Below are 24,333 nucleotides of genomic sequence, written 5' to 3' on the forward strand. Positions count from 1 at the left end.
TCAGCACTTTCCCAGTTCTGGATTCCCGACCGGGGTGGGGGCAGTTTTTCCCGTGTCAGAACGTGTCCATTCTGTACCTGACGAGGACACAAGGAATCATTCCAGAGCTGCCATAATTACAAAAATCCCGCGCCCCTAGGTAGGCTTGCCACACTGGGCGGTGTCTCAGGAAACAGAAAGTACAGTTGGGGCGGTCCTGGGAGATGACGTACTTCCGGAGACGCGGAGGCGGGGCCCGAGGTGGGCGAGGCGCTGCTGGAGAAGGCCTTGGGCACAGGCCCGGAGGTTGACGGGGGAGCTTAGGCACGGGGGCGGTGTGTCCTGACCGTCCCGGGCGGCATCCGCCAGCCGGGAGAGTGGCGGTGTTTGCGGCCGGCAGCATCAGTAGCTACTGCGGTGCCTTCGCCGTCTCCTCAGCGGCTCCAGCCCCAGCTGCCCTTCTAGCCCTCCGCGTCGCCGCTGGCATCGCCACCCGACGCGCAGGCCGCCGCGGGCCGCGGAGCCCATGAGGCGCGGGTCCTGCCGCCGCGTTAGCTGTGTCGCCGTCGTCCGAGAGCGTCCCGAGCCTGCGCGGGCTTGGCCGAGGCATGAGTGCCGAGCCGCCGCCGGAGCCCGCGGCAGGAGCCATGCGGGAGAAGCGTCCTGGGGCGCAGACCGCCCGCGGCGTCTCGGTGAGCGCCGGCGTGGGTTCTGGCTGCGGTGCTCAGCCGGAGGCCCCGGGTCAGGGGAGTCTGGGCGGGGCACGGGCGCTGGGCTGCGCGGTGAGGGCCGGGTCCTGCATCCCCCGCGGTTTGGGTAGATATGGAGCGTTGGCTTTGGCTCCGGCTCTCGGAAAGCCCGGCCTTTCCGGGGTCGGCCATTGGATTCCTCACCCCTGGGCTTTCCCAGCGCCCCTGATGGCCACACCAAACTCGAGGGGGTTATTGTTTCAAAGAGCGCTAGACACAGGGCCCCGAGTACAAATAATGTAGTTCTTTCAAGAATTTCCAAACGTGTGCCTGGCGATGAGATTTCCGTGGTGCATTTCCTGGCTGAGCCTGCATGGACGTGTAGGGGCTTCAACCGGGAAGTTGGCTGTGGAGCCTGGGCAGCACCTCCGCCGCTTCTTCCTCCTCCCCGCGTTCGCGCTGTTGCAGGGCAGGATCTCGCAGCCAGCTTCTGAGGCCAGAGCCCGGCTGCAGAGCGTGTGCAGGCCGGGCTCGCGCCCCAGTTTTACGCCAAGTTCAGGAGGCTTCCAAGCCCTGACCTAAGTGGCCCAGATTCGGCAGAGCAGGCTTTGTTAGTGGCGCTTTGGTTTGCTGTGGTGGGATACTTAGCAGAGAGGGCCAGTCATTTCTTAAAGACTTTTGGAGGCGGGGGGAGTGTATTTAGGACAGGAAATACAGAAGCCTTACAGTGACTAGAAACTAACACAAAGAAAGCTAGAAATTTTAGGAAAATTAAGTGTATGCAGTTGGCTTCACATTTGAGCTTAGGTCTTTGTATTTACTTTTAAAAAACGCTCCATGATTCTTCCTTGGTGAGGTGAGTCTCCATTAGGAGAATTGGGAGGGTGGGTGAAGTAGGAGCAGTAAGTAGAACGGAGCCAGAAGAGCGGGTTTCTCGTCCTGGTTCTCTAGACAAGTTCTGGACACAACCCTGACACTCAGTGTCTCCTCTGTAGCAGGAGAGCTTAGGAATGTTGAGGGACCCTCCTTGCTCAAGTGAATTCTAGTTATTGAAAAAGCATTAGGAGTTCCTCGTTCCAAAGACAAGATTTCCATAAAGAGAGTTTTGGGTTCGAGGGAAGGAAATTCCAGAGAATTAGTTTTTCTCGTTTTGCTTTTGGTTTTTTAAAAAGTAGACTTGTCATCTCCCCCCCACCACCAAACTAAACCAAGCTGCCAGGTCCTCCTCCTGTCTTTGAATTGATAGACCGTAATTACTAACCAGAGGCAACGCCAGTAACGTGAGAGGTAGCCTCCTTCATCCCTTGCCATGCTTACAACTTCCAGTACGTTACCAAGTCTAGGTAATTCTACCAGACGCAGATTTTAGGTTTTTGTTTTTAATTTTTTATTTATTTATTTATTTGATAGAGAGAGGTCACAAGTAGGCAGAAGGCAGGCAGAGAGAGAGGGGGAAGCAGGCTCCCCGCTGAGCAGAGAGCCCGATTTGGGGCTCGATCCCAGAACCCTAAGATCATGACCTGAGCTGAAGGCAGAGGCTTAAACCACTGAGCCACCCAGGCACCCCAGATTTTAGGTTTTTATTCTCTGCATCCCTATGGTTCATTTCCTCAGCATTTTGTGCTTCGACTTATTTGGGGGGACCCTTGCTTACCTCACGTTGGTCTGCTGTCCATGGTGTTGATCAGTGTGATCTAATGTGTAAATGTGATAATTACTGCTGTCCTGAAATTTTTTCATTGGCTCCCTTGGTTTATTGGATAGAAAAATAACCTGGCAGGTTGAAGCATTATATCATAGTGATAAGGTGAGCATGCTTGGAATCCCAGTTCCCACCATTTATTACCTGCATAACTTTGGGCAAGTTACCTAATATCTCCAAATTAATAATAGTATTTACCACAGAGGATTGTGAGGGTTACTGCAACCCTCCACCTAGTAAGTTCTCAATAAATATTAGCTGTTTTAAAGATTGTATTTATTTATTTGACAGACACAGATCACAAGTAGACAGAGAAGCAGGCAGAGAGATCGGGAGGTGGGGGGAGCAGGCTCCCCTCTGCCAAGCAGAGAGCCGGATATGGGGCTGGATCCCAGGACCCTGGTATCATGACATGAGGGGAAGACAGAGGTTTTAACCCACTGAGCCACCCAGGCGCCCCAATTCTCATTATTTTTGGCATGAATGATTGGTCAGTATGTATAGGTGATCCCTGCCAGTCACTAAAAATTGAAGTTACTAATTTTACGTGCTTAGAGCTAGAACTTTTTTTTAAAGATTTTATCTATTTATTTGACAGAGAGAGAGAGAGAGATCACAAGTAGGCAGAGAGAGAGGAAGGGAAGCAGGCTCCCTTCCTAGCAGAGAGCCTGATGTGGGGCTCTATCCCAGGACCCTGGGATCATGACCTGAGCCGAAGGCAGAGGCTTTAACCCACCGAGCCACCCAGGTGCCCCTAGAGCTAGAACTTTTCTCTTTTTTTTTTTTTTAAAGATTTTATTTATTTATTTGCCAGAGACAGAGGGAGAGAGAGCGAGCGAGCACAGGCAGACAAAGAGGCAGGCAGAGGCAGAGGGAGAAGCAGGCTCCCTGCCGAGCAAGGATCCCGATGTGGGACTCGATCCCAGGACCCCGGGATCATGACCTGAGCCGAAGGCAGCTGCTTAACCAACTGAGCCACCCAGGCGAGGGATGGTTACTCAAGGACACTTAGACACACTATTCCCTGATTCCTTTTCCTGTGGACCCTGATGCTAATGTGATAATTTGGGCACAAGTACATTCCTGCCCAGTCTTTCCTGGTCTCTGAGGGTGCATGGAGTCAGTATTGATAAACTGCAGCAGATATGGACCGAGTTTTCTGACGCTGTACTTGTGAAATGATTAGCACGGGCAGGTGGCACAGTTCAGACCCTGGTGCTTTGGAATGTGTGGTGGCTGGGAAGGCAAATGAATGCCTTTAATCACGTAGGTTCATATTGTATCCTGGCAACCTAAATTATGCGTCTTTCCTGCTTGCACTTTCTGTCTGGTATCACTTCCAGGAGCTATGTTCTGCAGCCGCCATGACTTGATTTCATTTTAATGTATTGGCATTTCCTTAAAGCTTGATTCCAGTGATATGCATTATTTCAGATTCTTAGAAGCTAATAATTGTGGGGGAGACTGCCCATACACAGGGAACCTGCTGACAGCTTTTCAACCTTGTTTGGCAAAGAGACTTATTGACCAGGAGACTGGCAGAGAAATCTATTGATCTGAGTAATAAAAGGGAATCAAGTATTTACTTCAAGAGATCATTGCCTTGTAGAAAACAGATATGTGTTTAGCAAACAAGTTCTTGTTTTATTATTTCCTCTTTGCTCTATCCTTTCCTAATCATGTGTGTACAAACAACTTGAGATGTTTTATCAGAATTGTTTGCATTATCATTAAATGTATACTTTCCATTATACTTAACCTTCATAGCCAGGTAAGGGGAAAGTTTTTTTTTGGCATCATTTACCCATGAACATCTGATGAAAATTAAGAATTTGCTATGGAGAAAACACAACTACGTTTAGCATACTATTTCAGGATGTTCTTGGACTCCAGAAGCCAATGTTTAGAAATGGGTTAAGAATTCTGTTATGAGGTCTCCTCAGGATCAATGTTGTTTTGGTGACATTTGCTGTCTCTTAAGTTGATTTGCCCAAGACTGTTTCCGACGGTTTTCTATAAAGGTTAATTTTGATTTTTGAGAACAAGAATATTATTTATTATGTAGGCAAATGGAAATAATACTCAAGAGCAGCTTCAGGTAAAAAAAATGCTAAAATGACTATGTTATGTTTATAAAAAGATAAAAGAGGATCTAGGGACGTAGGGAAAATTATTTCAATTGTTTCTTGACACTATTAGGGACCAGTACGATCATTTCAGTAATAGTACTGGCACATTGGCATAGCAACCTCTCTTAAGTAAATTATGGCAGATAAGGGGAGAAACTGAAAGCATTTGTGAGTAGTAGATACATTGCAATTTAGAAAAGCAAATACGTGGTGCTTTCATAGAAACATCTACTGTATTTTGTATTTAGAATTATGTAAATTTCTAATTAGCTCAGTATCATCACAGTTAGCCTTTGTCATAACACAGACTTATCCTTGCAGTTATGTTGTTCTCAGGTCTCGTATAGGCAGGATTTTGTAGATCTTGCTTCTTAGAGTATTTGAGCATCTCTCTTTCACTAGATTAAGTCTTTGAAGGTAGGGACTACAGCTGTGTTTCTTTTAATCTGAAATAGTCTTTAAGGAGATGATCAATAAATGTTAATTATGAAGTCAGTCTAGCTTGAAGCCAGTTTTTTGGTTTGTCAATGACATAAGCTTGTCTTACTTTTTTTTTTCCTCTTATTTATATAATATGCTTTGGCCTTATAAAACAAGTTGGGGAGTTCTAATTTCTTTTCTCTGAAGGTTTTGTGTAATACTCGTAAAATAATTGAAGAACATTATGTTTTTTAGGCTGGGGTAATGTAATAATCTATGTTTTCTATTTGATTTTTCTTTTCCTGTCTGTTTTAGTAAGTTGTATTTTGTTAGGAATTTGTCCATTTCACCTTCAGATTAACTGGCATGAAGTCGTTCCTAATAGCCTCTTAGGCTTTTTCAAACTACTCTAAGATCCTTACTGTTTTTATTGCTGACGCTGGTAGTTTTCACCTCATCTTATAATTTTTTAATAAAAATTTTATTTATTTATTTGACAGAGATAGAGAGCACAAGTAGGCAGAGTAGCAGGGAGAGGGAGAAGCAGGCTCTCTGCTGAGCAAGGAGCCCAATGCGGGGCTCAATCCCTGCACCCTGGGATCCCGACCCAAGCTGAAGGCAGCCGCTTCACTGACTGAGCCACCCAGGCACCCCTTCGTCTCATCTTTACAAAAAATAATAGTAATTCTCCAGTGTATCTGGGTAATGATCAGTTTTGCAAATGATGATAATTTTGTGTCTTCTGTATTTCTATGTTGTATCAGCTAGACTATCCAGGAAAGGGTTCAGTAGCAATGGCAAAAGTAAAAAGGTAAACTTTCTCTTCGTAACAGATACAGATTTTTTCATTGTTAAGGATGTTGTAAACTATATGTATGAGAGAAATATGTTTTATTACCTGACAGAAGCATCTTTTTATTTCTCATTCTCTTTTTTGTTAATGCATCCTTCTCCTTCTTTCCCCCTCGTTGTTCCTTTTTGTCTCACTCCCCACTTTCTTCCAGTTCAGTGTCTCATAGAACCTTCACAAGTAGGCTACAAAGTTTGAGATGTGCCCTGCAGAAAGACATTGTGGCATGTAAGGGCATTGCTTTAGGAGAATTGGAGACAAATTTGTCATCAGTACCTGCAATCAACTCTAATAAATAATCTGCTAAAACATAGAACATCTGCGAAATTGTGTCTGCTTCTACTTGCTCCCTGACTTTTTAATACATAGTTTTATATTTGCTTATATTTCTAAAATAGCTTTATTGAAATAAAATTTACATAGTAAAAACTATGTTTAGAGTGTATAGGTTTGTGTTTTGACATATGTATACACTTGTAAAATCATTACCACAGTCAAAATAGTGAATATATCACTCCCAGAAGTTTCCTTGTGCCCATTTTACATCCTTTCTCTCCACCTACTCCGTAGGCAAGCATTTATCTACTTTCTTTTTTTTTAAGATTTTATTTATTTATTTGACAGACAGAGATCACAAGTAGGCAGAGAGGCAGGCAGAGAGAGGAGGAAGCAGGCTCACGGCTGAGCAGAGAGCCCGATGCAGGGCTTGATCCCAGGACCCTGAGATAACGACCTAAGCCGAAGGCCGCGGCCTAACCCACTGAGCCACCCAGTGGTGGCTACTTTCTGTCCTTATATTTAACTTTTAATTTTTTAGCATATGCTCTTTTTGGTTTGGCTTTTTTTCCCCCTCAACGTAAATTGAGATTTATCCGTATTGTATATAAATCAGTGCATTTTTTTTTGTTGTTGTTGCTGAGTAGTATTCCATTGCCGAGATGTGCCACAATTTTTCGATTCAGCTTTGATGAACATTTGGTTTATCACCAGATTTTGGCTAGTATAAATAAAGTTGCCATGAGCATTTGTCTGCCAGTCTTTGTATGGGATATACTTTTATCAGAATGGAATGGATGAATCATAGAAACAATACATAGGTGTATTATTTAACTTTTTAAGAAGATTGCCAAACTTCTCTAAAGTGATTGTGCAGTTTTATGTTGTCACTAGCTCTGTGAGGGTTCCACTTCATCCACATCCTCAACACTTAGCTTTATTATTTTTTTTATTTTACTTAATTATTTGACAGAGATCCCAAGTAGGCAGAGAGGCAGGCAAGGGGTGGAAGGGAAGCAGGCCCTCTGCTGAGCAGAGAACCCAGTGTGGGGCTCGACCCCAGGACCCTGGGATCGTGATCTGAGCCAAAGGCAGAGGTTTTAACCCAATGAACCACCCAGGCGCCCCTCAACAGTTAGTTTTAGCCCATGTAATAGGTCTGCAGTGTATCTTACTGTGTTTTTAATTTGGATGTCCCTGTGGCTTATGATGTTCAACATCTCTCTGTAAGTTTACTTGCCATCTTTATATCTTCTTGTTGAAATGTCTGCTTAAGTCTAGCCTGTTTTTTTTTTTTTGTTGTTGTTAGGTTATTATCTTAAAATTGCTTTTGGAGAGTTCCTTATACATTTGGGATGTAAGTCCTTTATTAAATATATGCTTTGCAAAAATTTTCTTCCAAGCTCTGCTTTTGGAAGAACAGAGTTTTAAATTTTCATGAAATTTAATTTATTTATTTGTTCTTTCATGGATAGGTTTTTTGGTTTCACATCTAAGAAGTGCTTGTTTCCTGTGTTTTTAGAAGTTTTTTAGATTTTACAATTAGGTTTATGACCATTTTGAATTAGTTTAAATATGGTGCAGTGTGGATGGAAGTTCTCTTTTTGTGTATGGATAACTGATTGTTTCGTGCTTTGTTGAAGAGGTTTGTGTGTGTGTGTGTGTGTGTGTGTGTGTGTGTTTAAGATTTTATTTATTTGAAAGAGAGAGCCTGTGGTGGGGAGGGGTAGAGAGAGGGAAAAGGAGAGAGAATCTCAAGGTGACTCAGAGCTTAGCACAGATCCTGATTTGGTGCTCATTCCCAAAACCCCGAGATCCTGACCTGAGCTAAAACTAAGATTCCAATACTTACCCAACTGAGTCACGTATACCCCCTGAAAAGACCTTTTTTTCACTATGTTGTCTTTGCACTTTATTGGAAATTCACTTTCAGTTGTCCATATATGTGTCAGTCTATTCTATATTCTCTCTTTCATCTATTTATCATTATATCAGTACCACTTAATCTGTATTACTGGAGGTACCTAATACTTGAAACAAATAGCATAAGGTTTCCAACTTTGTTTTCTTTTAAAATTATTTTGAGTATTCTAGGTCCTGTACATTTTAGAAGTAGAGAATCAGATTATTGGCTAATACCAAAAAAACCCCAAAACCCTGCTTGTATTTTCATTGGTATTTTGTTGACTCTGGTGATCAGTTTGCGAAGAATTAAAGACAACATTGAGTCTCCTCATCCATGAAGGAGGTGCTGCTCCATTTATTTTATGTCTTTTAAATTTCCCACCTGTATTGTAGTTTTCAGTATATAGCTCTTTCACGTCATTTGTCAGATTTTACCGTAGTTCATATTTTTTGATGCTATTGTACATACCAGTGTAAATGTATTAAAAATGTGAACTCTTAAAAAATTCAGATTTATAGTTGTTTGTTGCCAGTATATTGAAATACAGTTGATTTAAGAAATTCTCTTAACATCGCGATATATTGCAATATTGACTATTTTAACCTTTTTTTTTTTTTTTTTTTTTTTTTTTTTTTTTTTTTAAAGAGGGTTCCACTCTGGGCCCATAGTGGGGCTTGAACTCACAAAGTTGAGATCAAGACCTGAGCTGAGGTCAAGAGTTGGATAGTTGGAAGCTTAACTCACTGAGATATCCAGGTGCCACTTTGCCCTTTTTTAAAAAATTTATTTAATTATTTGAGAGAGTGAGCGAGAGAGCATGAGCAGATGGAGAGTAAAGACAGAGAGGGAGAAGCAGGCTCCACACTGAGCAAGGGAGCTCGACCCCAGGACCATGGGATCTTGATAAGAGCCAAAGGCAGACAGCTAACAGACTGAGCCGCTTCAGTGCCCCAGTGCCTTAACCATTTTTAAGCATGCAGTTTAGTAGTGTTCAATATATTTATATTATTGGGAAACCAATCTCTAGAACTTTTTCAGTTTGTAAAATTAACTTCTATGTCCATTACATGGCATTTACCCTATCCCCCATTCCCTAATAACCACCTTTCTGCTTTCATTTACTTTAAATTTGCCTACTCTAGAGACCTCATATAAGTGGAATCGCAGTCTTTTGTGACACTCAGCATAATATCCTCACTGTTGTTGTTGACCCATGTTGAAATTAGTTGTCTTTAAGATTGTTGAAGACTGGGGCGCCTGGGTGGCACAGTGGGTTAAAGCCTCTGCCTTTGGCTCAGGTCATGATCCCAGGATCAGGCTCTCTGTTCCGCAGGTAGCCTGCTTCCTCCTCTCTCTCTGCCTGCCTCTCTGCCTGTTTGTGATCTCTGTCAAATAAATAAATAAAATCTTAAATAAAAAAGATTGTTGAAGACTGGTAGTGTGCCTCAGAATTTCCTTCAAGACTGAATAGTATTCCAGTTTATGTGTATACTGTGTTCTGTTTCTGCAGTTATCTGTTGAGTGTTTCATTGTTTCTAGGCGGTGGTGGTGGTGGTGATGATTTGACTATTGTGAATAATGCCTTTGTGAACATGATTGTAGAAATAAATTTCTTACTGAGATCCTGCTTTCAGTTCTTTTGGAGACCTACCTAGAAGTGGAATCACTGGATTATTGGATAATTCCATTTTTAATTTTTTTAAAAGATTTTATTTATTTATTTGACAGAGATCACAAGGAGGCAGAGAGGCAGGCGAGGGGGTGGTGGGGAAGCAGGCTCTGTGCAGAGCAGAGAGCTTGATGTGGAGCTCCATCCCAGGACCCTGGGTTCATGACCTGAGCCCAAGGCAGAGGCTTTATTTAACCCACTGAGCCACCCAGCTGCCCCTCCATTTTTAATTTTTGAGGCACCACCATGCTGTTTCCCTTTGTGGCTGCAGCATTTTAAATTCCTACCAACATTACACAAGGATTCCAATATCTCTACATCCCCACCAACATCTGTCATTTTTTGGTTTTCATTTTGTTTTGGAGAGTAACCATCCTGATGAATGTGAGGTGGTATCTCATTTTGATTTTGCATTTCACTTATTAGTGATTTTGATCATCTTTTCATACGTTTATTAGCCATTTTATAGTCTTTTGCTTTTTTTTTAAAGATTTTATTTATTTGACAGACAGAGATTACAAGTAAGCAGAGAGAGGAGGAAGTAGGCTCCCCGCTGAGTAGAGAGCCGGATTCGGGGCTTGATCCCAGAACCCTGGGATCATACCTGAGCTGAAGGCAGAGGCTTTAACCCACTGAGCCACCCAGGCGCTCCAGTCTTTTGAATTACTTTTTAAGATTTTATTTATTTATTTGACAGATAAAGAGATCACAAGTAGGCAGAGAGTCAGGCAGAGAGAGAAGGGGAAGCAGGCTCCCTGCTGAGAGAGAGCCAGATGCGGGGCTCAATCCCAGGACGCTGAGATCATGATCTGAGCTGTAGGCAGCAGCTTAATCCACTGAGCCACCCAGGCGCCCCTGGCTTTTTTTTTTTTTTAATTGAGTTGTTTTTTTGTGTTATTGGGGTTCTTGATAAATTCTGCAAATTATCGTCTTATTAGACAACATGTGTTGCAAATATTTTCTCCATAGGTTGCCTTTTCACTCAGTTGATTGTATCTTTGGATGTGCAGAAGTTTTAAATTTTGGTAACATCCAGCTTACCTGTTTTTACTTCTGTTGTCTCTGTTTTTTGGTGTCATATCAATATATCATAGTCAAATCCAGTGTTAAAATCTTTCCCCTTATGTCATTTTGTAGGAGTTTTAGGTCTTTTTTTTAAAGATTTTATTTATTTATTTGGCAGGGAGAGAGAGAGCACAAGCAGGGGGAGCAGCAGACAGAGAGAGAGGGAGCATCAGCAAGCTCCCTTCTGAGCACGGAGCTCCATACGGGTTCCATCCCAGGACCCTGGGATCATGACCTGAGCCAAAGGCAGATGCTTAACCAACTGAGTCACGCAGGTGCCCAAGAGTTTTATGTCTTACATTTCAGGTTTTGGTGTATTTTAAAAGTTTATGATTTTGATGAAGCCCAATATCTTCTTTTTCTTTAGTTGCTATGGAGCCATGTCTAAGAATCTATAACTAAATTCAAGAGTTACCTCTGTTTTCTTCCAGAAGCTTTGTGGCTTTAGGTTAGATCATTTATCTGGTCTGAGGTAACTTTTGTATATGGGGTAAGGTAGAGTTCCAGCTTCATTCTTTATATGTGGAAATTCAGTTGTTTCAGCATCATTTGTTGAAGAAACCGTTCTTTCCCTTTTTTTTTTTTTTTTTTTTTTTTTTTTTTTTTATGTTTTTTTTTGTTTTTTTTTTTTTCTTTTTTTTTTTTCTCCCAATTTATTTATTTTCAGAAAAACAGTATTCATTATTTTTTTCACCACACCCAGTGCTCCATGCAAGCTGTGCCCTCTATAATACCCACCACCTGGTACCCCAACCTCCCACCCCCCCGCCACTTCAAACCCCTCAGACTGTTTTTCAGAGTCCATAGTCTCTCATGGTTCACCTCCCCTTCCAATTTACCCAAATTCCCTACTCCTCTCTAACGCCCCTTGTCCTCCATGCTATTGGTTATGCTCCACAAATGAGTGAAACCATATGATAATTGACTCTCTCTGCTTGACTGATTTCACTCAGCATAATCTCTTCCAGTCCCGTCCATGTTGCTACAAAAGTTGGATATTCGTCCTTTCTGATGGAGGCATAATACTCCATAGTGTATATGGACCACATCTTCCTTATCCATTCATCCGTTGAAGGGCATCTTGGTTCTTTCCATAGTTTGGCGACTGTGGCCATTGCTGCGATAAACATTGGGGTACAGATGGCCCTTCTTTTCACGACATCTGTATCTTTGGGGTAAATACCCAGGAGTGCAATTGCAGGGTCGTAGGGAAGCTCTATTTTTAATTTCTTGAGGAATCTCCACACTGTTCTCCAAAGAGGCTGCACCAACTTGCATTCCCACCAACAGTGTAAGAGGGTTCCCCTTTCTCCACATCCTCTCCAACACATGTTGTTTCCTGTTTTGTTAATTTTGGCCATTCTAACTGGTGTAAGGTGATATCTCAATGTGGTTTTAATTTGAATCTCCCTGAGGGCTAATGATGATGAGCATTTTTTCATGTGTCTGATAGCCATTTGTATTTCTTGATTGGAGAAGTGTCTGTTCATATCTTCTGCCCATTTTTTGATGTGTTTGTCTGTTTCGTGTGGGTTGAGTTTGAGGAGTTCATTATAGATCCTGGATATCAACCTTTTGTCTGTACTGTCATTTGCAAATATCTTCTCCCATTCCGTGGGTTGCCTCTTTGTTTTTTTGACTGTTTCCTTTGCTGTGCAGAAGCTTTTGATTTTGATGAAGTCCCAGAAGTTTATTTTCGCTTTTGTTTCCTTTGCCTTTGGAGACGTATCTTGAAAGAAGTTGCTGTGGCTGATATCGAAGAGATTACTGCCTATATTCTCCTCTAAGATTCTGATAGATTCCTGTCTCACGTTGAGGTCTTTTATCCATTTTGAGTTGATCGTTGTGTACGGTGTAAGAGAATGGTCGAGTTTCATTCTTCTACATATAGCTGTCCAGTTTTCCCAGCACCATTTATTGAAGAGACTGTCTTTTTTCCACTGTATATTTTTTCCTGTTTTGTCGAAGATTAATTGACCATAGAGTTGAGGGTCCATATCAGGGCTCTCTACTCTGTTCCACTGGTCTATGTGTCTGTTTTTATGCCAGTACCATGCTGTCTTGGTGATCACAGCTTTGTAATAAAGCTTGAAATCAGGTAAGGTGATGCCGCCAGCTTTATTTTTGTTTTTCAACGTTTCCTTAGCGATTCGGGGTCTCTTCTGATTCCATACAAATTTTTGGATTATTTGCTCCAGCTCTTTGAAGAATGCCGGTGGAATTTTGATCGGAATGGCATTAAAAGTATAGATTGCTCTAGGCAGTATAGACATTTTAACGATGTTTATTCTTCCGATCCAAGAGCATGGAATGGTCTTCCATCTTTTTGTGTCTTCTTCAATTTCTTTCATGAGTGTTCTATAGTTCCTCAAGTATAGATCCTTTACCTCTTTAGTTAGGTTTATTCCCAGGTATCTTATGGTTCTTGGTGCTATAGTAAATGGAATCTATTCTCTAATTTCCCTTTCTGTATTTTCCTTGTTAGTGTATAAGAAAGCCACTGATTTCTGCACATTGACTTTGTATCCTGCCACGCTGCTGAATTGCTGTATGAGTTCTAGTAGTTTGGGGGTGGAGTCTTTTGGGTTTTCCATATAAAGAATCATGTCATCTGCGAAGAGAGAGAGTTTGACTTCTTCATTACCAATTTGGATACCTTTTATTTCTCTCTGTTGTCTGATTGCTGTTGCTAGGACTTCTAATACTATGTTGAACAAGAGTGGTGAAAGTGGGCATCCTTGTCTTGTTCCTGATCTCAACGGGAAGGCTGCAAGCTTTTTCCCATTGAGGATGATATTTGCTGTGGGTCTTTCATAGATAGATTTGATGAGGTTCAGGAATGTTCCCTCTATCCCTATACTTTGAAGCGTTTTAATCAGGAACGGATGTTGGATTTTGTCAAATGCTTTTTCTGCATCAATTGAGAGGACCATGTGGTTCTTCTCTCTTCTCCTATTAATTTGTTGTATCACATTGATTGATTTACGAATGTTGAACCATCCTTGTAGCCCAGGGATGAATCCCACCTGATCATGGTGGATAATCTTTTTAATGTGTTGTTGGATCCTGTTGGCTAGGATCTTGTTGAGAATCTTAGCATCCATATTCATCAGTGATATTGGTCTGAAATTCTCCTTTTTGGTATGGTCCTTGCCTGGTTTGGGGATCAGGGTAATGCTGGCTTCATAGAAAGAGTCTGGAAGTTTTCCTTCTGCTTCAATTTTTTGAAACAGCTTCAGGAGAATAGGTGTTATTTCTTCTTGGAAGGTTTGGTAGAATTCCCCAGGGAATCCGTCAGGTCCTGGGCTCTTGTTTTTTGGGAGATTTTTGATCACTGCTTCAATCTCGTTATTAGATATCGGTCTATTCAGGTTGTCGATTTCTTCCTGGTTCAATTTTGGTAGTTTATATTTTTCCAGGAATGCATCCATTTCATCAAGGTTGCTAAGCTTATTGGCATATAACTGTTCGTAGTAACTTCTGATGATTGTTTCTACTTCCTTGGTGTTAGTTGTGATCTCTCCCCTTTCATTCATAATTTTATGAATTTGGGATTTCTCTCTTTTCTTTTGGATTAGTGTAGCCAGTGGCTTATCGATCTTATTGATTCTTTCAAAAAACCAGCTTCTAGTTTCATTGATACGTTCTACTGTATCTCTGGTTTCTCCCTCATTGATCTCAGCTCTAATCTTGATGATTTCCCTTCTTATGTGTGGAGTTGGTTTGATTTGTTGTTGATCCTCCAGTTCTTTAAGGTGTAGAGACAGCTGGTGTGTTCTGGATTTTTCAATTTTTTTGAGCAAGGCTTGGATGGCTATATATTTTCCCCTTAGGACCGCCTTTGCTGTATCCCATAGGTTTTGGACCGAAGTGTCTTCATTCTCATTGGTTTCCATGAATTGTTTCAGTTCTTCTTTGATCTCCTGGTTGATCCAAGCATTCTTAAGCAAGGTGGTCTTTAGCTTCCAGGTGTTTGAGTTCCTTCGGAACTTTTCCTTGTGATTGAGCTCCAGTTTCAAAGCATTGTGATCTGAGAATATGCAGGGAATAATCTCAGTCTTTTGGTATCGGCTGAGTCCTGATTTGTGACCCAGTATGTGGTCTATTCTGGAGAAGGTTCCGTGTGCACTTGAGAAGAATGAGTATTCTGCTGTTTTAGGGTGGAATGTTCTGTATATATCTATGAGGTCCATCTGGTCCAATGTGTCGTTCAATGCTCTTGTTTCTTTATTGATTTTCTGCTTCGATGATCTGTCTAATTCTGAAAGAGGCGTGTTAAGATCACCTACGATTAGTGTATTCATATCAATATGACTCTTTATCTTGATTAACAGTTTTCTTAAGTAATTGGCTGCTCCCATATTGGGAGCATAGATATTTACAATTGTTAGATCATCTTGGTGGATAGTCCCTTTAAGGATTATGTAGTGTCCTTCTGTATCTCTGACTACGGTCTTTAGTTTGAAGTCTAATTTATCTGATATGAGAATCGCTACCCCAGCCTTCTTTTGAGTCCCATTGGCATGAAAGATGCTTCTCCACCCCTTCACTTTCAGTCTGCGTGTATCTTCAGGTTCAAAATGGGTCTCTTGTAGACAGCATATGGATGGGTCCTGTCGTTTTATCCAATCTGCAACCCTGTGCCGTTTTATGGGTGCATTGAGGCCATTCACATTGAGAGTGATTATTGATAGATACGTTTTTATTGACATCGAGTTACCTTTGAAGTCTTTCTTTCTGTAGACTGTCTCTATATTTTTGTTCAATGCTATTCTTGGGATTTTTCCTCTTTTATAGAACCCCCCTTAATATTTCCTGCAGTATCGGCTTGGTGGTTGCATAGTCTTTTAAGTCTTGCTGGTCTTGGAAACTCTTTATCTCTCCATCCATTTTGAATGTCAGTCTTGCTGGATAAAGTATTCTTGGCTGCATGTTCTTCTCATTTAGTGCCCTGAATATATCTTGCCAGCCTCTTCTGGCTTGCCAGGTCTCTGTGGACAGGTCTGACGTTATTCTGATGGGCTTCCCTCTGTAAGTAAGGAGCCTCTTTGCCCTGGCAGCTTTCAAGAGATTATACCTACAATTATAATTTCTCAATTTGACTATCAGGTGTCGTGATGTTTTTTTGGAGTGTATAATCTTGGGTGGAGACCGTTCAGCCTCTAGTACATGAACGCTGGTTTCATTCGCGAGATTCGGAAAGTTTTCATGAAGGACTTGTTCCACGACATCTTCTAGACTTCTTTCTTTCTCCTCCCCTTCAGGAATTCCAATAATTCTGACGTTGGAACGCTTCATGGCATCACTTATTTCCCTAATTCTGCTTTCGTGGGATCTAAGCTGTTTGTTCCAGGCTTCCTCCTGATCCTTTCTCTCTATCTGTTTGTCTTCCAGATCACTAATTCTATCTTCTGTCTCAGTTACCCTAGCTTTGAGAGAGTTTAGATTGGATTGGAACTCATTGAGAGCATTGTGGACCTCCTCCCTGGTAGCTTTAAGCTCCACCCTAACATTGTGAACATCCTGTCTGGTCGCTTTCAGTTCGGCTCTAATCAATTCTGTTTGGTCATCCATGGCTTTCTCCAACCTAGCTATTGCCTGGATAATTGTTAGCCTGAATTCTCTTTCCGACATATTGTCTATGTTGATAGCCGTTAGCTCTGTTGCGGAAGGTCCATCCTCTGTATTTTTCTTCTGTTGGGCATTCCTCCTCCTAGTCATTTTGGTGGGAGAAGACTGAACAGATGTAGCTGGATGTATCAACTCTGGTGCAGTCAAGGTGCACCCTGGAACACTTCCTGATCTCCGTCTCAGAAGCCTCAGTCTGGGTGCAGAAGCTGAATAAATTCCCCCTTGGATGCTGGCAGTGCAGGTTCCAAGTTAAAGACCCTGGGGGCGCAGGATCTTTTGCTCGTTCCCAAAGCCAAGGCAGTGGCGGCTGTCTGGGAGCTCCTGACCGCCAGAGAGGTTCCAAGCAGCGATCGCACACTGAGATTTTGCCGCTGGCCGGGGCTGGGAGTGCCCGGCTTGCGCGCACCTCTTTTCAGAGGCGGCTGTGTGTCGGGCGCGCGTCTGGGGCACTGAGAACGGGGCGCTGGTCCGTAAGCCGCAGGCTGGGCTTTTGCGCGCCTCTGTCCGGGGAAGAGTTTCGCGGGCGCGAGGCTTAGACTTTGAAACAATGGCCCGGGTCTAGAAGCGCCCCAGGGCCTTAGAAACCCAGGAGAGCTGGAGCGACGTGCACGCGCATCTCAAGCTTTGTGGTAGGGCTAGCGGGCGTTCTGCAGACCGGCTCCCATCCCCTCACAGGAGCTGGAACCCCGCGCTCTGGGGCACGCTGGCGGCTTAGGGACCAGGAGCCGGTTTCTCCGCCGCACTCTCTCTGCCTCCGCGCCGGGGAGGCCGTCTGGGACCGGGGACTCAAGCCCCTGTCCCTAGCCGCCCCGAATCCCACAGTTTGCCCCCGCGATCCTTTGCTCTTTTGGAGTGCTTTCAACCAGTCTCCGAGTTAATGCTGGTCCCCAGACGCAGGGCACTCTCGCTCGTATCGGGGTATTACTTTCGCACGGGTCGCCTCTGGTGGCTCCCTCCCCCTTTTGTTTATCTTCAGATATCAGTCCGCTGTTCCCATTCCGCTTTACCTGCTCACTGGCGTCTTCTGTCCCTGTAGAGATCCAGACGTGTATAATTCTGATCTCAGGCTGATTTCATGGGTGATCAGAGTTCTTTGGTAGGTAATCAGCTCACTTTGGGGTACCAGCTGAAAAGACGCCTCTTCCTAGTACCCCGCCATCTTGTCCCCCCCCCGTTCTTTCCCTTTTTGAATGGATTTGGCACTTTTGCCAAAAATCAGCAGAACATAGATGTATGGGTTTATTTGTGGAAACTCAGTGCTAGTCAGTTGGTATATATGACAGCCCCTCTCTCTTCTGCTCTCATGTGGGCAAGTCACTGATGTTTGCTGTGTACTGTGATCTTTGAGTTGGGGATCATGTTTGGGACAAATGGGAGTAGCTTTCAACCTTATCTTTTTCCAATTGAAGGCAGATGGCTTGATTCACAAAAGCCAGATGCTCTAGTTCATCTGATGTTTTCAGGTCATGTTGAGAAAGCAAGTGAGGGATTAGTGGAGATTGTTCTTTTGTCCAGGTACACACTGAACCAGGCCAGACTCCTTAGTGTGTGAAAGGCAAGGGGGTGGATAAGTAAAGGGCTTCACCTGGCCTGAGGAACTGTCTAAATTTGGCTCCTGTCACCTCTTCCTTAGGTTGTCGCAGTCCGTGCTACTTGTCACATATATGTGCTGTTTCTACTTGTGGAGAACTTTGGGCTCTCTAGGAAAGGTAGTTTAAATAATAAAGCGGTTAGTAGCATACACTCTGGAGGTAAATGTGTGGGTGGAACACCAGCCTAGGCACTTAGTAACTGTGTGAAATGGGCTAGTTACTTGAATTCTCTGCATCTGAGTTTTGTCACCTATAAAAAGGGAATAAAGCATAATTTAGGATACTTTTTGCCTTAGTATAGCTTAGGATTTTTTGTGGTAGCTCTTTAGAGTGTTTAGAATTTAAAATTTTATTTTAATTTTTAATTTAAAATTTTATATTCTATGAAATGGTAGCAGGGATAGTATCTTCTGTTGATACCATTGTCCCCAGCATCTAGCTGACATAATAGACCTCAACAGATGTATGTTAGTGAATTAACCACTTAGAATTGAATGTTTTCATTCTTTTTTTATGAAGATTTAATTTATTTATTTGACAGAGAGAGATCACAAGTAGGCAGAGAGGCAGAGAGAGGGGGAAGCAGGCTCCCTGCTGAGCAGAGAGCCCAATGCAGGGCTCCATCCCAGGACCCCAGGACCAAGACCTGAGCTGAAGACAGAGGCTTTAACTCACTGAGCCACCGAGGTGCACTGAATGTTTTCATTCTTTTTTTTTTTTAAAGATTTTATTTGTTTATTTGACAGACAGAGATCACAAGTAGACAGAGAGGCAGGCAGAGAGAGAGAGAGGGAAGCAGGCTCCCTGCTGAGCAGAAAGCCCGACGCGGGACTCGATCCCAGGACCCTGAGATCATGACCCGAGCCGAAGGCAGCGGCTCAACCCACTGAGCCACCCAGGTGCCCAATGTTTTCATTCTTAAAGAAGATTGATATAGGTAGAAATACTTAGAAAAGCAGTCCTTGGCATCTTGGTTTGCTTTAAGTAAGGTGGTGTTGGCAAATTAGAGAGTTTGAAAAGTTGAGTTAGGGGCGCCTGGGTGGCTGAGCGGGTTAAGCACACTTAACAGCTGCCTTTGGCTCAGGTCATGAACCCCGAGTCCTCGGATCGTGCCCCACATCGGGCTCTCTGTTCAGCAGGGAGCCTGCTTCCTCCTCTCTCCCTCTCTCTGCCTGCTTGTGATCTCTCTCAATAAATCTCTCTCAAATAAATAAATAAAATCTTAAAAAAAGAAAAGTTGAGTTAAAAGAAGTTATCTTACAAATGTTTAATAAGTGCTTATTCTATCCAACATCATAGTCATTGTATTTATTCAGCTATTTAATGTGGTGCTGAGAAAATTTTCATAATTTTTGTAGAAAAGTTATTTCATATGAAGAAGCAACAAAACTGCTTTTCTTACTGGCATTCCAGTATTAGGAGGAAGAAAGCAAAATGTTCAGGTATAATTATTTGTTTTAAAATTATTTGTGTTCTTCATCTTTGTGTTTATATTTTAAAAGACTTCTGATAAGGTATTTATTTTAGATGGAGCAAGAAGTACTAAGTTTCTAAATTTTTAAAATACTAAGATCTTAATAGTGAAACATACATCTAAATGCCTTCAGTACTACTGAAGAGATGACTTTTAATCTTACGGGGTTCCAGTTCCAGTTTTCAATTAAAATGTATTTTAAAATCATTCTTCTGCTTGGAAATACAATGGAACCAACAGTTTACAGTTACAGTCTTAGTTCCTTAGCTTACCCATTAAAATAAAACTAAAATATTTCATTTTTAATAGCTTAACATTGTTCATGGTGTAATGATACACTTGATAATAATGGAATTTTTTTATTGTCCTTGATAGGAGGTACAGGAATTGTGTGTTTATTCTGACAGTATAATATCACCAAAGACCCGAGTGGGCTCATCCATTCATATACTCTGCTCTTCCCAGGGTGCTAGTTTTTGGTCTTTAGGATTGACCACATTTGGTCTCAAGTTGGCTGTTGTTGCTAAGCATCACATGCTTACACAACAGCGCCCTCACACTGGAAACAGTAATGTTTTGATATATGTCCCTAGAAGAGTGAAGGAAAGTCCTTAAGCCCCCTGACATATTTCCCCTCATATCTCACTGGCCAGAATTGGGTGATACAGTTCATTCCTATTTTAAGTCATTGAATTATCCTGGTCAAGTTGGCTCATCAAGATTGAGCTATGGACCTGAAAAGTTCTCAAGCCTGTAGAGGCAGGAGGTGACTATGTTCTCCTTCTGCACACAGTTGCTAAATCCGAACACAGTCGGGAATTTGTTAACAAATATGTCTTGGGTGGTATGGGAAGTCAGCTTTTTCTGTCACAAAACCTGTTACCTGCTGAGTTCAGGGTACGTTTAGAGAAGTACTGTTGAGATCCTTGCCTTTGAGAGGTGTTGTGTAGTACAGGAGAGAGAATAGTTATGTGTGGCAAAGAGGCTATAGGGGTTTGGTGGGGAAGCACCCGCCTCTGCTCAGGGTAATTAAGAAATGTCAGCAGCTTCTCAGATCTTTATCAGGTTACTTGATATTTGTAAACTCCCCTTCGTATTCCACTTACATTGGAGCCAGCAAACTTTCTTGTGTTAAGAATCTGATGTAAACATAGCTTTGGAGTAATTTTGGAAATCAGGAACTGTGAGTCCTTCCACTGTACTACTTTTTTTCAAAGTTGTTTTGACCCTTCTGGGTTGTTTACATTTCTGTGTGAAGTGTAGGATTATCTCATCAAGTTCTGTAATGAAAGACTGCTGGAATTTTGATATGGATTACATTGAATATGTAGATCCATTCTTGCAGAATTAAATATTAACAATTTTTTTAAAGATTCTTATTTGTTTATTGGCAGAGAGATCACAAGTAGACAGAGAGGCAGGCAGAGAGAGGGAGAAATAGGTTCCCTGCTGAGCAGGGAGCCAGATTCGGGGCTCGATCCCAGGACCCTAGGATCATGACCTGAGCTGAAGGCAGAGGTTTAACCCACTAAGCCACCCAGGCGCCGTATATTAACAATATTACATATTCTGATTCATGGGCATGGAATAGCTGTATATTTATTTCAACTTTATTTTGTTTCAGTATACAACTTTAACTCTTTGTTAAACTATTCTTATGTTTTTTATGCTGTTGTAAGTGGAATTGTTTTATCAATTAAAAAAATCTGATGGTAAATAGTTTAGGTTTTGCAACTGTTCAGCTCTGCCAGTGTAGCACAAAAGCAGACTTTGACATGTTTAAATGAATGAGCATTGCTAAATTTCAGTACAACAATTTAAAAATACTGGTGGTAGATTTAGAGATAGGGAGGGAGACAAACCATAAGTGACTCTTAATCTCATGAAACAAACTGTGGGTTGCTGGGGGGAGGGGGGTTGGGAGAAGGGGGGTAGGGTTATGGACATTGGGGAGGGTATGTGCTTTTGGGTAAATTGGAAGGGGAGATGAACCCTGAGAGACTATGGACCCTGAAAAACAATCTGAGGGGTTTGAAGTGGCGGGGGGGTGGGAGGTTGGGGTACCAGGTGGTGGGTATTATAGAGGGCACAGCTTGCATGGAGCACTGGGTGTGGTGAAAAAATAATGAATACTGTTTTTTCTGAAAATAAATAAATTGGAAAAAAAATTCAAAATAAAAAAAAAAAAGAAAGTGGGTTATAGTTTGCTAGTCCCTGCTCTGATATTTCCTGTACTCTTTCCTTTCCTCCTTCAGGATGCTTTTGGTATTCTCGTCCATTTATTTTTTAAAACTTTATGTTAGTGTAGTTTAGACTTACAGAACAATTGCAAAGATTATATAGACAGATTTCATAAACCCCACACCCATTGCCTTCTATCATTAGCATCTTAATTAATATGGTATATTTATAAAAATTAGTGAACCAGTGTCCATACTTTACCATTATCTAAAGTCCACACTTTATTTATTCATATTTTCTTGGTCTTTACTGAATGCTCTTTTTCTGTTCCAGTATTTCATTACACTTAGTAGTCATGTCTCCTTAAGTTCTTCTGGGCTGTGGTAGTTTTACACACTTTTCTTGTTTTTGATGGCCCTCACAGTTTTCATGAGTCCTGGTTAGACATATTGTACGATATCCCTCAGATGGGATTCATTGGATGTTTTCCTCAATACTACAGTGAGATTATGGGTTTGGGGGAGGAAGCGCAGAAAAATGAAGTGCCATTTTCAATACATTATATCAAGGATTAAAAAAAATCACTTTTGGGGGGCGTCTGGGTGGCTCAGTTGGTTAAAGCCTCTGCCTTCGGCTCAGGTCATGATCCCAGGATCCTGGGATCGAGCCCCGCATCAGGCTCTCTCCTCAGCGGGGAGCCTGCTTCCTCCTCTCTCTGTGCCTGCCTCTCTGCCTGCTTGTGATCTCTGTCTGTCAATTAAATAAATAAAAGATTTTAAAAAATCACTGTTGATGTTAACATTTTCCCTGAGGTAGTGTTTTTCACCTTTCTTTATAAAGTTACTCTTTCCCCCTCTTTCTATATTCACTCTTTGGAGGAGAGTATGTGCACCCCACATTCGAATAATGGGAAGTTATGCCTCACTTTCTTGAGTGCAGAGTACCTATGTAAATTATTTGGGGTTCTCTGCTTAGGAATTTTGTCTGTTTCCCCCCATTTGTTTACTATGTCATCTTTTTAGTATAAACATACTTGTTTTATAATTTGAGTTATAATCCAATACAGCTTTAGTTTGTTGCTCATACCGTTCCAGCTTTAGCCATTGGGAGCTCTTTGACATATCCCCATGTTTTTGTTGTTTTCTTAGGTTTTTTGTATTTGTTGTTAGTTGTTATTGTTGTTGTTTTAGCACTTACATTCTGGCACTACAAGATATTCCCAGTTCCTCTTGTATATTTCCTGCCTTAGTCCTAAAATTAACCATTTCTCCAGGGAGCTCTGGCTCCTTTGTTGGAAAATTGTATTTGAAACCAAGACCTGGGTACCAGATACTTAAAGTGCTGTTGGACTTCCAGAGTGTCATTACTTTTAGGTTCTCAGGTGACAGGTCAAGGAAAAGACATGTGTGAATATTAGTGTGTGTATATACATACATCTATAAATATTTCTATATGTGCCTGTCTGAATCCGTGTGAAGCTAATGATATCCAAATCTAATCTGTTATCACATGACTCATTCTATCTCTCCCCTTTTGATTATTTATAACCTTCCACTCAGGCAGTGAAAAAAGAAACTCCCACCATTTGCCATCCGTTTACTTAATTGTTCAGTTCCAGGACACTGGTTTCAGAATTGTTATCTCTACCCCAGTTGGGAACACATTTTTCATTTAGAGTACAGTGCTTATGTGAAGTTTCTTTTGCCTTCAATCTAACAGACTCTACTCATTCCTAATGTTACTTAGATCACAAACTTTCCCCCTGCTCTCTCCAGTGAGTTGATTCATACATTCCTAATACAGTTAGCTCTTTGTCACATTCTGCAGTCGAGGCTGAGATTCTCTGACCTCTTAAATATTTTTTTAAATTAACATGTATTAAGGTTCACTCTTTGCATTCTGAAAGTCTGTGGGTTTTGATACAAATACACAGTGCCACTTATCTACCATTACAGTGTTACATGTAAGTTTTGCTGCCTGAAAATGTCCCATGTGGTTCAACTGTTTAACTTACCCTTCCACCCCTAGCAACCACTGATCTGTTTACCATCTCTATAGTTGTACCTAAATGGAATCATATACCATATAGCCTTCCAGACTTGCTTCTTTTCACTTAGCAGTATGCATTTAAATTCTGTTATCCAGGGACGCCTGGGTGGCTCAGTTGGTTAAGCAGCTGCCTTCAGCTCAGGTCATGATCCCGGCGTCCTGGGATCGAGTCCCACATCGGGCTCCTTGCTTGGCAGGGAGCCTGCTTCTCCCTCTGCCTTTGCCTGCCATTCTGTCTGCCTGTGCTTGCTCTCTCTCCCTCTCTCTCTAATAAATAAATAAAATCTTTAAAAAAAATAAATAAATAAATAGATAAATTCTGTTATCCAGCAATTGCATGGACTGCATAAGTGACATGTTGGGCATCATCTCATATAGTTATTTTCTGTATCATTTTTGGTTAGGAATCTATTCAGATTCCTCCCTCCCAACCTCATTTTCTAATTAGGGGATTTATTAAGTCATTTAACAAGAAATCTGATGGAAAGACAGTTTTGGGATTGGCTCATTTAGCATATAAGCAGTATAATCAAGAACCCAGGTACTTTGTGTTTTCTGTGTATTGACTTGTCTGGCTCTTGTGGTCTCAAGGTGGCTGTCGTCGTTCCAGCCTTCATGAAGTCCAGAGGCGGCCAAGAGACTGCCTCTTTCTGCATCTTTCTCTCATCATTTTTACCACTGCATTTTTTAAAAGATTTTCTTTATTTATTTGACAGACAGA

At 41.9% G+C, this 24,333-nt stretch overlaps 1 protein-coding gene across 1 annotated transcript in view; it reads left to right on the plus strand.

Annotated features, from left to right (window-relative positions):
- The first annotated feature begins 281 nt into the window (after nt 1-281).
- The window catches only part of LOC122906887 (hippocampus abundant transcript-like protein 2), a 91,725-nt gene continuing 67,673 nt past the window's right edge, over nt 282-24,333 (plus strand). The window contains exon 1 of the mRNA XM_044249358.1: nt 282-671. Coding sequence (XP_044105293.1) covers nt 588-671 — 84 coding nt within the window. The 5' untranslated portion in view covers nt 282-587. The remainder of the gene's footprint in view (nt 672-24,333) is intronic.

Source organism: Neovison vison, chromosome 5 (assembly GCF_020171115.1).
Source record: "Neovison vison isolate M4711 chromosome 5, ASM_NN_V1, whole genome shotgun sequence".
Lineage (NCBI taxonomy): Eukaryota > Metazoa > Chordata > Mammalia > Carnivora > Mustelidae > Neogale > Neogale vison.